The 15,357-nt window shown below is 37.7% G+C and overlaps 1 protein-coding gene across 1 annotated transcript in view; it reads left to right on the top strand.

Annotated features, from left to right (window-relative positions):
• Nucleotides 1–401: 401 nt before the first annotated feature.
• LOC106870438 (nuclear pore complex protein Nup85) overlaps nucleotides 402–15,357 on the top strand; it is a 39,052-nt gene continuing 24,096 nt past the window's right edge. The window contains exons 1-8 of the mRNA XM_014916517.2: nucleotides 402–547; nucleotides 4,003–4,108; nucleotides 5,761–5,865; nucleotides 7,339–7,399; nucleotides 8,589–8,659; nucleotides 10,710–10,823; nucleotides 12,692–12,813; nucleotides 14,425–14,550. Coding sequence (XP_014772003.1) covers nucleotides 512–547; nucleotides 4,003–4,108; nucleotides 5,761–5,865; nucleotides 7,339–7,399; nucleotides 8,589–8,659; nucleotides 10,710–10,823; nucleotides 12,692–12,813; nucleotides 14,425–14,550 — 741 coding nt within the window. The 5' untranslated portion in view covers nucleotides 402–511. The remainder of the gene's footprint in view (nucleotides 548–4,002; nucleotides 4,109–5,760; nucleotides 5,866–7,338; nucleotides 7,400–8,588; nucleotides 8,660–10,709; nucleotides 10,824–12,691; nucleotides 12,814–14,424; nucleotides 14,551–15,357) is intronic.

Below are 15,357 nucleotides of genomic sequence, written 5' to 3'. Positions count from 1 at the left end.
ACATATGTATTAAAGAAAGCAAAAAATAAAACAAAAATGATATGTTCAGTATGTTGGCGACAGGACTAGAGACTTGGTTAAATGAAGTTGTACATCACCTCCCTCTTTCTCTTACATAGCCACTCTTTCTCTCTTTTATTACTCCCACTGCCACCATCAACACTACTACTTTTAATAAAACATCAACTCTCTCTAAATTTCTTTGTCTCTCTTTCTCTCCCTCTCTTTTCTTTCTTTCTTTCTCTCTCTCTTTGTCTGTCTCCGCCACCCTCTCTATGTCTACTATTACTCTCACCCCCACCATGAGAAATAGTAGGAGTGTCATTGAATAGTAAGAGAGGGTGGGGGTCTAAGTGTGACACTGACACACTGACTAGTTTTCACATGTATTATATTAGATAAATCAACAAAATAAACAAAGACGGAAGAAAATTTCTGCCGGAATATAATAATATTTACACCGTATAGTCAGTCTTCAAAGCGAAGATAGAAATAGTGTCAGGTTTTAGTAATGGCGAAGAAGCGGGAACGAGAGATCCCTGAACTGGTTTGTTTATTAACCCTTTACCTGAAATATTTATTTGTTAAAATAACAATTCAACGAACCATTATTAATAATGTTGTATTTAAATGACAATAATTTTACTAAGAAGTTTCAAATCTCTTTGAATTTAACTGAATTATTGAGATGTCGGCTTCACCCACGATATCGTGTTGTGTTTTCGGCTTTTCTTCATTTTACTAATTCTATCACGTATATTTGTTTGTAAAACGGTCTATTAGTTACAAGTATAGGCATTCTTTCGGAAAATTTAACAGGTTTCTCTGAATAAACTGAAAGTAATTTATAAAATTTCATACGGATTCAACCAATGTAAATATACCCACCCTTCCACAACAGGGACTGATTCTAAAGCCTTAATATAATAATAATTAGTCATTAAATTGTATTAAAAAGTACTTTTTAGTTATGAGTTGAACTTCAGCATGTTCACGTGGTTTTGTGATCCAGAAAGAAATAATAATAATGGGAAGATTGTGTTCAATGCTAAGAAGAATTAATTTAAATGGCAATTCGAGACGTGCGATTCCTCGTATGCTTTCAATGAAATTGGTCAAATGAGTCGTAGACCATCACTAATTAGTATTAAAGATAGGTCATCTTTTATTGTTTACTTGAATTGCGGCTATGCTGGGGCCCCGGCTTAAAGAATTTTTAGTCGGAGTCGACCCCAGTAAGTATGTTTTTAAAGCCTGGTACTTGTTCTATCGGTCTCTTATCAAGCCGCTAAGTTACGGAGACGTAAACGCACCAACACCGGTTGTCAAGCGGTGGTGGATACATACGCGCACACATATATATAACAAGCTTCTTTCAGTTTCGGGCTCGTGGCTATAGTAAAAACCACTTATCTTCGGTGCCACGCAGTGGGACTGATCCCGGAACGATGTGGTTTGGGAAGCAAACTTCTTCCCACACAGCCACGCCTGCACCTATATACTCATGTAAGAAGAAAATCTTCCACATTCATCATCTTCCCATTATTACGGCACAAAACATTTCCTCCGTAAACACAACCTCAATTTTTACCTTCCATTAATTTTTTTCTAATTTGCATTTTTTCTCTTTCACTTTCTTTCACTAGTCTCTTTTCTTTCGCTTTCCGCTTTTCTTGTTACTGTTCCTTAGTCTTTTACTCTTTTACTTGTTTCAGTCATTTGACTGTGGCCATGCTGGAGCACCGCCTTTAGTCGAGCAAATCGACTCCAGGACTTATTCTTTGTAAGCCTAGTACTTATTCTATCAGTCGCTTTTGCCAAACCGCTAGCTAACGGCGACGTAAACACACCAGCATCGGTTGTCAAGCGATGTTGGAGGGACAAACACAGACACACAAACATATACACACACACACTCACATATATACACACACACGTCCATATATATATATATATATATATACGACGGGCTTCTTTCAGTTTCCGTCTACCAAATCCACTCACAAGGCTTTGGTCGGCCCGAGGCTATAGTAGAAGACACTTGCCCAAGGTGCCACGCAGTGGGACTGAACCCGGAACCATGTTCGTAAGCAAGCTACTTACTACACAGCCACTCTTATTGCCTTTTATCAACTATAACTGGCTGCTAAATTAGTGACCAACAAGTCTTTTGGAATTAAGGAGTCTCACAAAATTTAAGGGACCAGAGTTAAACCAGAATGCACACAATGTCATCGGTTCCATTCCTGACTTGCTAAAAATAGCAGCCAAATCTCCTTCAAATCACATCGCGCCCTGTTAGTAAAGGGGACATTGTATGATGTAGCCCTAAATTCCTGAGATGGTAATGATTGGAATGTCTTTGATTATGGTTCTGCTTGATTAGAGCTGACCATGCTAAACAATAACAACATAATCAATGAGATCCATCGTTAATTTACCAAGTGTATTAATTAAACTAATTACTATTGTTGATAAACTATTTAGTCCATTAAAATGGACTAAAATTCTATATTTTTCATCTTTTATTTATTTCAGTCATTGGACTGCGGCCATGCTGGGGCATCACCTTGAAGGGTTTAGTCGAACTATTTGACCTCAGTAGTTATTCGTTGAAGTCTGGGACCGATTCTTTTGTCAAACTGCTAAATTCATCATCACCGTCACCATCATCATTTAATGTCCGTTTTCTATGCTGGCATGGGTTGGACACTAACAGGAGCTGCATCACATTCCATTATCTATTTTGACATGGTTTCTATAACTGGATGCCCTTCCTAATGCCAACCACTGGTGCTTTTTATGTAGCACCATCACCAGGCAAATTGTGACATAAACAAACCAACACCAGCACTCAAGCAGTGGTGGGGGACAAACACAAAGCACACACACCTACTTACATATGATGGGCTTCCAAAACCATTTCTATTTATGAAATTCACTCAAAAGTCATGGATCTAACTGGATCTACAGCAGAAGACATTTGCCCAAAGTTGAGGAGAACCAAGACTATGTTTTGATTCTCTGTTGGAAGTATTTTGTTTTTAAGTTCTTAGGAAAAACAGAAATCTTAAATCTTTTCAGACCATTGTCATCATCATCTTTTATTTTTTACTGGTTTCCGTCATTAGACTGTGACCATGCTGGGGCACTGCCTTGAAGAATTTCTAGTCAAATGTATTAATCCCAGTACTTATATTTTTAAAGCCAGCTACTTATTCTTTTGGTCTCTTTTGCTGAACTGCTAAGTTACAGGGATGTAAACGCACCAACACCGGTTATCAAGCACAAAGACACAAATACATATATGATGGGCATCTTACAGTTTCCATCTACCAAATCCACTCAGGGCTTTGGTTAGCCTGAGGCTATAGTAGAAGGCGCTTGCCCAAGGTGCCATGCAGTGGGACTGAACCTAGAACCATGTGGTTGGGAAGCAAACTTCTTTCCACACTGCTACGCCCGTCCACTTTTCAACATTTGCATGGGCCAGATGGAATTTAGAAAGGTAGATTTTCTATGGCCGGATGCCCTTCCTGATGCCAACCCTCACCAGTTTCCAAGCAAGGTGATATTTCCCATGGTCTGACATGTTTCTATGGAATGTTAGAAATGAACAACAGTGACTCTCGTTTACAACTATCACACAGTGTCAGAATAAGGAGACAGACACCCTCCTCTCTCTCTCTCTTTTTCTCTCACATTCACAAAGAGCTTCTTTCAAATCCACTCTCAAGGTTTTGGTCAAGCTGGGGCTGTAGTAGAAGGCACTTGTCCAAGATGCCATTCATTGGGACTGAACCCCAGACCGCATGGTTTGAAAGCATATTATGCTTCCATGCATAACAATCTTGTATTTCTTAAATTCTTCCAATTAAATTCTTGAATGGTCAGATGGCTATATTTAAAAGATTTCTTTGGCTCTGCTTTTCATAGAAGCATTTGTTGTTATGTTGTAAATGTTATTATTTATTGTTATTTAATTCTTTCTTTTTTGTTTAGAAAATTGCTGATCCTGTGTCAACTAGTCATGGCCTTGTTGCAGTTTGTGGAATTGGTAACAAACTAATGGTTTATGGTGGCGCCAGCAAAGCATGCAATGATGCAGGTTTGTGTCATAATCTTTTTCAACTTTACACCTGTTTCTTTAGTGGTTTTATCTCCCGTAGTCCTCCATCATTTAAGGTTTGTTTTTCGTGTGGCTCTTCCTCACTACACATAGGTTACGTGTTTACCTTATGTGTATTAAGGAAGCATGTTACAAGGTGAACAGTGCAATGCAAGCCAATGCATTGTAATAGTAATCACACATTACGTACATGTACTTTTAGTAAAGTTGGTCTGATTTATTGAGAGCTTGGAGAAATGTTTTGTTACAGGCAAACTTTCTATTTTTATTTATCTGAAGCTAAACTTAGATTATAATGTTCCTGCTGTCACATTATTTACACAAATTATTACAGTTTTTGGATCTTTTTTAAAACGGGGGCCACGTTTTTCATTAACGAAACACTTTGAAACTTGGAACACTGGTAGAATGTGTCATATAAAACATCTTTTTCTCTTAGTCTTCTTAAAAAAAGAAAGAAATCCCTAAGTTATTCCATGTTAAAGTTGTCGTATTTCTGTAATTTCAACCAATCACTGACGTCCATTCAGCTGATATACATTAAGTGCCGACTACATAAACAAATTATTCTGAAACAATTCTATCGGTGATAAGGTTAGGGTAAAACAGCAAATTTAAAAAGAAAAAAGCAAATAAAACGAAGAAAAAAAAAGAAAATGAAAAAAGCAAATTTAAAATGAAAAAAGCAAATAAAACGAAGCTATGACTTAATCAGCCAAAGGAGTAAATGTAAACAACTGAATGCTTGTCAGTGATTGGTTGAAATTATCGAAATAAGACAATTTTTTACATGAAATAAATTCGAATACAAAAATATTTTTCTGTTCTATAACACAAAATAGATAAGTATACGAAGTTTGAAAGTCTTTCGGTACCAAAAACACTACGTAAAACATTAATGAAAAATGTGGCCCCCGTTTTAAAAAAGATCCCAGTTTTTTCCTAACAGCAATGGATTTTTCTGGTATGAATCTCTTAATACCTTGGTTCTATGACACAAATTTACTAAATTCTTTGTTATTTTCAAAATTGATTCAAGCAAAGGCAAATATAGGTGCAAGAATGACTGTGTGGTAAGTAGCTTACTTCCTGACCACTTGGTTCCGGGTTCAGTCCCACTGCGTGGCACCTTGGGCAAGTGTCATCTACTATAGCCTTGTGCCGACCAAAGCTTTGTGAGTGGATTTGGTAGATGGAAAATGAAAGAAGCCTGTCGTATATATATATGTGTGTGTGTGTGTGTTTGTCGCTTGACAACTGATGTTGGTGTGTTTACGTCCCCGTAACTTAGCGGTTCGGCAGAAAAAAAACAATAGAATAAGTAGTAGGTTTACAAAGAATAAGTCCTAGGGCTCGATTTGTTCGACCAAAGGTGGTGCTCCAGCATGGCTGCAGTCAAATGACTGAAACAAGTAAAAGAATAAAAGAACAACAAATTGTTTAATTGTGAAATGTGAATGTTGCTTATGAATGTTACCTGACATCATATTCAGGGTGGCTACGAGACCACCCTTCATCCACTTAACACCAGACAAACAAACCTTAAAATTTTTTCCAGATTTAAGGAATAGTTACATTTTTATACCATGTGATATCATTTCTTATTTTTTTCTGTTCTGGTATCGTTGCAGATCACATAAACCAGAATCTACATGCTGGTGGTGGCTTACACGAAGTGAAATGGGAGAAAGAAATGGAGGCACCAATTATGCGGCGTCTCGTAAATGAGTCCCACAGTAAGTATTGTTAATTAGTATTTGATGAACAATAACTGTTACCTATTGATTGACATGCAAAGTACACTTTCTCCACCACCCGACCACCATGGCCACCACCACTCACCAATCCAGAAAATACATATAAGCATTGAAATAAGATTGACTGTCACCTCTTTGCCCTAGCTCTGTGCTATGTTCACCAAAGCACAGGTGTGTCTGTGTGGTTGAGAAGCTTGCTTCCCAACCATCTGGTCCTGGGTTCAGTCCCACTGCATGGCACCTTGGGCAAGTGTCTTCTACCATAGCTTTGACCTCACTGAAGCCTAGTGAAGGGATTTGGTAGATGGAAACTGAAGGAAGCCCATTGTGTTTCATATGTATGTATACATATATATAATCTTCATTGGCGTTAGGAAGGGCATCCAGCTGTAGAAACACTGCCAAATTAGATTGGAGCCTGGTGTTGCCATCTGGTTTCACCAGTCCTCAGTCAAATCGTCCAACCCATGCTAGCATGGAAAGCGGATGTTAAACGGTGATGATGATGATGATTTAACGCCCATGTTTTGTTCTGGCATGGGTTGGACAACTCAATAAGGTCTGATGGGTGCATCAAGCTCTATTGTCTGCTTTGCCATGGTTTCTATGGCTGGATGCCCTCCAAGAGTGTGTACTGGGTGCTTTTCTCATGCTACCAGTACTTGCGACCCTATTAAACTGGAGAGAAGGGGCTTTACGCTAGCAGATGAGGGTTAAGGGATGGGGCAGAGCAGGTTCTTATTGTAGGGGAACTCCATGGCTACTCACATTTAGAAGAAAGGGAGAGAATAAATCAATCGTAGCTGCAGAGAGATAAATATTAATGGTGAGGTGTCAAGGTGGTGCCTCAAGATATGAGGTTAGTAGAAGTGAGTTGGGACAGAGGAATGAGGAGTTGGGGTGAGTTGGGGCTTACAAGAGAGTATGAAGTGTGGGGCTGGAGATGGGGAAACAGGAGGGGGATAGGTAGGCCAATGTTTGTAAGGATTGGGTACAGTTGAAAGATGGGTATGGGGGTAAGGATGGCCAACAGTGTGTGAGTTGGGGAAGATAGAGGGATACAAGAAGAAAGCAGCAACAAGGTAGTAATGATGATACAATTGACAGAAGGAGGACAAGAGAGAGAGATGACATGGTTGGGTAGGGTGCAGGAGAAAGGATGAGAGAGAGAGAGTGAAACAGTGCATGAGGATAGAATTCGATGGTTCTATGTGAGGATGGGATGGTGGGGGTGTAGAGAACATTATTGAAGAATGAAGAATGACTAACAACACATTATACATGTGTGTATGTCTGTACCTTTATGTGATGGTTGTAAATGAGCATCACCACCATACATGTGGTGTTCATTTCCAGTCTTTTGTGAAAACATGCCTGGGTAATGGGGAAATATTATGTTGTCTGGATATACTTGTGTTTCTGTAATGTAACATGATTTTAAACTGTTTTTAGATATATTTGTGTCTTTGCAACAACAAGCTGAGAAGTTGTCCGATACCGAGTTAAAAGACTAGTAAGTTACTAAATTTCATTTTGTTTAATTTTTACTAAAGAACTAAACCCAGCCTGTTTGGAAACTGGTTCTTCTTCATTTGCAGTTGAATGTCCTTGTTTGTTGTTTTGCTATTGTTTGGACATCAAATTGACAAAATTATGATTTGTTTTCATTAAAACCCAGGTAAAATAAACATCAGAGATGCTTTGCCCAATGAAGAAACAAGTGATGTTCATTTTCAGTCTTTTGTAAAAATATGTCCAGTCACAGGGAAATACTACTTAGCATTGTTGATCTGTTGAGCTTCCACACTATTTGGGCCATAACATCACTGTTGTCCAAGATGTGTTGATACGAAGACGCATAGCAACACAACACAAATAAGGCAGGCTTCCAGACAGTTTCCATTTACTGTATTTACTCACAAGGCATTGGTCAGCCAAAGTTTACAGTAGAAAACATGCCTGAAGTGCCACACGAAGGAACTGAACTTGAAACCACAAAGCCACATAGTTGTGAAGCAGACTTCTTAACCACTTGCTACTCCTACATAGAAATGAATATTGCAATTATTATGGTGTGTAAAGGGGTTGGTGTTAGGAAGGGCATCCAACCCGGGGAACCATGCCAAAACCAGACGCTGGGCTTTGTTAACCTGTCCAACCCATGCCAACACGGAACAGAGATGTTAAACAATGACGATGATGACGTCCTCTTGCTACATAAGATACCATGGTACCTTGTTGTTATAAGGTGGACTGAGGCACATTAAATTAAATGTACAGTGAAACATGGAGAGTGGGTTTGAACTGAGAACGTTGATGTTTACTCCAGGACTTGGAGTTTTAGCTCAGCTCTTGCTATTTAGTAATCAGGTGCAGCTTTGTACTGGGAGTGTTACACCTGAACAGAGAGATAGACAAATATTGTATTTTCTATATATTAGACAAATATTGTATTTTCTATATATTAGACAAATATTGTATTTTCTATATATTAGACAAATATTGTATTTTCTATATATTAGACAAATATTGTATTTTCTATATATTAGACAAATATTGTATTTTCTATATATTAGACAAATATTGTATTTTCTATATATTAGACAAATATTGTATTTTCTATATATTAGACAAATATTGTATTTTCTTATTTTCTATATATTTATATGCACTGCAGTGATATGAAATTATTTATTTTTCAGCTTAATAAAAGCCAGTCGTCATTATCGTTCTGTTGTGAAGGGTTGTTGCTGGACTTTACAATATGAATCTGGTAAGTGTAGACATTAAAAAATTAAAATAAAATATGATGAAAGTAAACAAACAAAGTTTGTTCTGTTTTAGAAGCGTTGAGATGTATTGTAAGATACAGAAATGAATTTATTTCTCAAACGCGTGATAATGCTATAAATAGCGTGATCAGGATAAATTATCCATATAATGCAGAAAAATACGTTACTGGCCAGCCATGAGGCTATCTATAGCATTATCACGCGTTTGAGAAATAAATTTATTTCTGTATCTTAAAATAAAATAATTGATGGTTAACTGTTGAAGTGCATTTTTGTCACAATAGATAGCATCGGGGAATATGGCATACATGCAATAACTGTATTTTCCCTTTTTATCTTGTATATAAATACAAGAGTGTTACTTATCCTATGATGAGTAACTTTGGAAGTATGCTTTTACAATCGTAGGTAATATCAGGGATTATGGCATATGTACAATAATTGTAATTTAATTTCTATCAAATTTCTTGGTGCTTATATAAAATGAAATGAATATTTTGAAAAAATAATTATCGTAAAATAAAATTGAATAAAACAAATTTCTCATTTGTATATTTACAATAAATATTTCCTAATTTTTTTTTCTAGATTTAATCTACATTAAAACCTATTTTTGCAGAATTTCATTAAAAAAGAAAAATGTGTATTTTTTAGAAAATAATGATGCTCTTCCTTCGCCTCCTATGTTAACTCCCTCTGTATCTTTCTTTTAATCTCTCTTCTTACTCTCTCTCTTTATGATGTAAAGCTTGACTAGAGAAATCAACCAATCAAATAACAGTTATATCAGCTATATATTACTCCTACACATTACAGCAATATACTATATTTGTCCACACACACATATATATATATCATCATCATCATCATCGTTTAACGTCCGCTTTCCATGCTAGCATGGGTTGGACGATTTGACTGAGGACTGGTGAAACCGGATGGCAACACCAGGCTCCAGTCTAATTTGGCAGAGTTTCTACAGCTGGATGCCCTTCCTAACGCCAACCACTCAGAGAGTGTAGTGGGTGCTTTTACGTGTCACCCGCACGAAAACGGCCACGCTCGAAATGGTGTCTTTTATGTGCCACCCGCACAAGCCAGTCCAGGGGCACTGGCAACGATCTCGCTCGAAAATCCTACGGGAGCCAGTCAGGCGGTACTGGCAACGGCCACGCTCAAAATGGTGCATCTCATGTGCCACCCGCACAAGAACCAGTCCAGGGGCACTGGCAACGATCTTACTTGGCTTGCCGGGTCTTCTCACGCACAGCACATTTCCAAAGGTCTCGGTCAGTAGTCATCGCCTCGGTGAGGCCCAATATATATATATATATATATATATATAGGTTAGTCGAGTTATAGGTTAAAATTACCGTCTAAGGGATAGAAGTATCCATTACACTACCGGTGTATTACCTATGTTTAACCATGGGCATACATAAGCAGGCATATTATGCTCATAAATTATAGGTAAAAACAAGGATAAACATGGGTTTATCAAAATGCAGTCTATTTGTATTGAATTAATAAATAATAATTGATTGTTTTCATCAATATTTCTCTATTTTCTGTTTTCTTTATATATATACATATATATACACACACACATATTGGGCCTCACAGGAGTAAGGTGGCTGAGTTCCTTTCGAGTGTTGGTCCTCATGGAGGCATTATGTTGTGCTTGAGAAGAAGACCCATCAAACCGAGCAAGATCTCAGTTGTGGCAGATACCAGTGACATGCAAATTGGCACCGGTGCTGGTGGCATGTAAACGTACCCCAGTGCCATGCAAATGGCACGTAAAAGCACCCACTACACTCTTGGAGTGGCTGACGTTAGGAAGGCATCCAGCCATAGAAAACCATGCCAAGTCAGACTGGAGTTTAGTGCAGCCTTCCACCATACCAGCCCAGTCAAATGGTCCAACCCATACCAGCATGGACAACGGATGTTAAAATGACAGTGATTATATATATACATATATATATATATTTTAATTTATTGGCTAATGATGGTTGTTCTTTACTTTTTCAGAAAAGATTATCGATGATGAGATGAAGGCCCACTTTGAAGATCAACAACAAATATTCCATCTGATTGAATTGATTTGGAGTCTGTGTGAAATTCTTTACATTGACACCATGCCAGGTAATCTAATCTCTTCTAATCCAAAGTTGCCTGGAATTAAAAATATTTTAATCTCATGTCTTTCTAATTTCACTCCATAGATGTTTCTTATGCTTTTAACACTTTTCGCCCTCTGACCTGTTTTGACCCCATGACCTATTTTAGCCCCTTTTATCCCTTCAGGCCCAGTTTAGTCCTTAAATTTTCTGTTTTAAAATAATTTAGTTTTAAAACCTATCAAAATTTCATGTTAATTTAAATTCCAACCCCCAGCTTAATAATGACAAAGTTACTTTCCTAAATTCTTTATTATTTTCAAAATTAAAACAAAGACAATATTTCAACAAACATGGTAAAATAATGGGTTAAGCCTTTGCACCTGAAAAACATTTGAAAATTTTCAATAATAAACGTCTCATTGGATAAACACTTCACAATTCTTTGATTTCTAAAAAAAAAAATTTCAGCTATGAATCATAAAATATATGCTGTAAAAGTACTTTTGTTCACTTAAGCATATATAGTATATTTAATATAAACGCATGAAATTGCAAGGGTGGAAATAAAGACGTGTACATTTAGGTGTAAAACATTCCTTCACAGTTGAATGCGAATGGCATTCACTGCAGAATTTTGTCTGAGAGAGGAAAAAATCTTACACACTGTATGTAGAGGTAGTGTTAAAAAACAAAAACACACCAAGTTCGAGATGACACCAACAGACACCAGTGTTTTAGTGTATTTTCACCTCCTCAGTTATAGCTACTGCCTTGTTCATTTACAGTCAGTGAGGAACTTGTGTTTCTATGTAGAAAACAGCAAACAACAATTTTGATGGTGTGTGCTAAAACCTGCCAAGCTGGAATTAATTCAGTAAAGGCACACAAAGCAGTGAAGATCAAAATAATCCTGTGCACGTATATTTTTAATACAACCTTTCTCCTTAGAATGCAAGTGGCTTTGCTGCAGGATTTTGTCTTAGAGAATACGTTTCTCTCTCCTTGTAGACTTTCAGTGTAAAAACAATTGTCAGCTCTGAATGACTTTGGCAGATCATCAGACATGTTCCAATATGATTCCACCTCTTCAGTGATAGATACCACCTCAGTGGTGTGTAATTTTTTTTTTCAAATTATGTAAACTTTTTTGAAAAATATGTTAAAAAAATAAACATCAAAACAGCAATAACTGCAAAAAACAACTTGTAGAAAATCATCATCATCGTTTAACGTCCGCTTTCCATGCTAGCATGGGTTGGACGATTTGACTGAGGACTGGTGAAACCGGATGGCAACACCAGGCTCCAATCTAATGAAACAAAATCTTAATGGCCCCCCCCATGTAATTAAAACAAATTAGTCATGTGACTTGGTTAAAAATAAGTTGTCACGGGGTTCGTGTAATTACCTTGTTTGGAATAATATTTGCAGGTTTTCTCTTTTCATTTATTATCTGGCTAATGGTGCGATTTTATCTCTCGGAATGTTGCATAGAAAATTATATTAAAAAATTTTACTTATCTCTGTCTAATATTTGTGTGGATCTTGAAAACTCGGTTAGGTTTCCTGCAAGGATTTACCAGCTCCATTTGTTTAACTTGATTTCTTCCTCTTCTGTTTCATTTTCCTAACTACATTCCTCCCATTTTTTTCTTCTTCTATCTTCCCCACTCTTTTCTTTTTCTGTTTCTTCTTTCTCTCACGTCGTTTTATTCTCTTCATCTGTCAACCTTTCCTCCTCCTCCTCCTACTTTCACTTTCCCTCTCTCCCTCTTCTATTAAATATTAAACTAAACACAAGTCTCCAACAGATGTTGTGCCTGTCTCAATCTTGACTGACACACGTGTGTGTGTGTATGTATGTATACATATGTGTGTGTAATTGTTCAGGTGCTGCCCCAATACGCCAGCTACGAGGATGGATCAGGTGGCACTTCACAGAAGGGAACCAGTTGGCTACAGAAATAATACAGAATGAAAAACCTGAGAACCATCCACGCTTCTGGGAAGCTGTGAGTATCATCCTCATCTCTTTGTATACTGAGTATAGGAAGAAGAAAATGTAAGCAGCTGTTCCTTTTAGCCTTTCTTTGTTTTAGTCATTGCAGTGTACTGCCATGCTGGAGCACCACCTTGAAAGGTTTTAGTTGAATTCAATACTGAAGTATTTTTATGCTGGTACTTACTTATTCTATTAGTCTCTCTTGCTGAACCGCTAAGTTATAGGGACATACACACACAAACAGCAGTTGCTAAGTGGTGGAGGTGTGTGTGTGTGTGTGTGCGTTGTGACAAACACAGACGGATACAAAGACACACAGACAGACATGAGAGCTTGGTGTAAGCATCTGACTTACCAGCTCCTGTCAAACAGTCCAACCAGTGCAGCTTATGACATTATGATTAAAGGGAATGTTGCCCAATTTGAAATATCCCAGTATGATGGTATTGACCAGATCATCAGATTATGTTATACACCACTGATCACAATGCACTTCCAATTCTGTCTTGATTGCACCATTCTTTTCAGCTTGACCCAAATTGCTTGATTGAATTATCTTCCTCTTGTGGGAGCCTTCCAAGTGGCTTTTTCTGATCTCTTGGCTACCACTCAACAACTTCATGGGTCTATTTGTTGTCTGTGAACCTTGTAACATGTCTGATCTAGTGAAACTTGTAGTTTCGATATTCTGTGATCACATCATTCACTCCACTCTGTTCTTGAATTATCTCATTTCGAATATGCTCTCATAATGATAATCCAAGCATGGATTTCTCCATGGCCCTTTGCATCAAGCCAATTGATGGTCTATCCTCTTCGTAGTAGCCCAAATCTTACTGGCCTATAAGAGCAGAGGTAGGACAGTGCCAGACTTCAGTATTTAAATATAATAACTGGAAAAGTGGGAAAGATATTTTACTGAAATAAAATTACAGAAATGATTTATTCTGCCCAGAATGTTTGTTTTTTAAACAGAAAGATTGCTTGCCAACATAACATGGCAGTCCTGGTTTAGGACGAATGTTGCTATAATTTAGCCCCAGGAAACATCGTCTCCAGCTGGCCATACGACATGATCTGTATCCTTATATTTTCAAATGAGGGAATCTAGCACCCTTGTTCGAAAATATAAGGACACAAATTGTGTCGTATAGCCAGCTGGAGGATGATGTCTCCTGGGGTTAAATTATAGCAACATTCGTCCTAAACCAGGACTGCCATGTTATCATCATCGTTTAACGTCCGCTTTCCATGCTAGCATGGGTTGGACGATTTGACTGAGGACTGGTGAAACCGGATGGCAACACCAGGCTCTAATCTAATTTGGCAGAGTTTCTACAGTTGGATGCCCTTCCTAACGCCAACCACTCAGAGAGTGTAGTGAGTGCTTTTTACGTGTCACCCGCACGAGGGCCAGTCAGGCGGTACTGGCAACGGCCACGCTCAAAATGGTGTCTTTTATGTGCCACCCGCACAAGAGCCAGTCCAGGGGCACTGGCAACGAGGCAAATAATCTTTACTACAAAGTACTGTTGCTGAATACTCACGTTGCGAGATTTAAAAATAGTAATTTTTTTTTATTAAAGATTGTTTAATAATTTATTTCTCTTCGTATTTTCAGATTTACCGTTTATTACTCCAGGGAAGTGTTGATGAAGCTCGACAATTGTTTTTGCTTCATCCATCCTGTCACATCGATAGCTTCACCAGTTTAGAAGAACTAATGCGTAAAATGCCTCAGTTAGCTGTAAGTTTTACTTTGTGCTACAAAACATTTTGGGGGGTTTTTTTTTGTCCTTTACTAAAATACTAAAATATCTTCATTTTCCTCATTTAATGTCCACTTGTCCATGCTAGCATGGATCAGACAGAGTTTATTTGAGCCAGATTTTCTACAGTTGGTTGCCCTTCCTGTTGCCACCCCATCACCTATTTCCAAGTAAAATAATATTTTTCCATTGCCAGACATATTTTGACAGAAAACTAGAGATGAAGGACACTGCTTGTATGACAGGGACACTTATTTACAACTATCATATAATGTCAAGAAAAGGAGACACAAACATATATACTTGTAACGGTTAAAGTTTTTGTGAAGAGTCACCAATGTAAAGGTTATTGATAGAACGATGATCAACATTTTTATAAGAAGTATTTATTTCCCGTTACTTTAATTGTTGCCATACCACGACGGGTAGGCCAGTGTAATAGCATAACAGTTTGTATGTAAAGCATACAAGGTTTAGAATTTCTGCTTGTATCTGTATGTACACTTTCTCATAGTAGTATTTATATATAGAGAGAGATGGTAGGATTATAGAGAAAAGGATGCGAGCTCGTATGCCTGCTTGTGTCCATGGCTTCAGATGCCCAGTCGCCACCAACCAGCGACTAAGTTGTCGAGGCGTCACAGATGGTGACTAAAAAGAGAAAGAGAGGAAGTTTGCTTGGAGGTCTCCTGTTTTTATAGCTATGGAGAAGGGTAGTGAGTGCAAAGGATTTAGATGGCGGTCTTGTTTATCTCTATTCTAGATGGAGTAGAAGAGGTCAGAAA

This window comes from Octopus bimaculoides, chromosome 6 (genome assembly GCF_001194135.2).
Source record: "Octopus bimaculoides isolate UCB-OBI-ISO-001 chromosome 6, ASM119413v2, whole genome shotgun sequence".
Taxonomy (NCBI): domain Eukaryota; kingdom Metazoa; phylum Mollusca; class Cephalopoda; order Octopoda; family Octopodidae; genus Octopus; species Octopus bimaculoides.
This window is presented reverse-complemented; position numbering and strand designations above follow the sequence as displayed.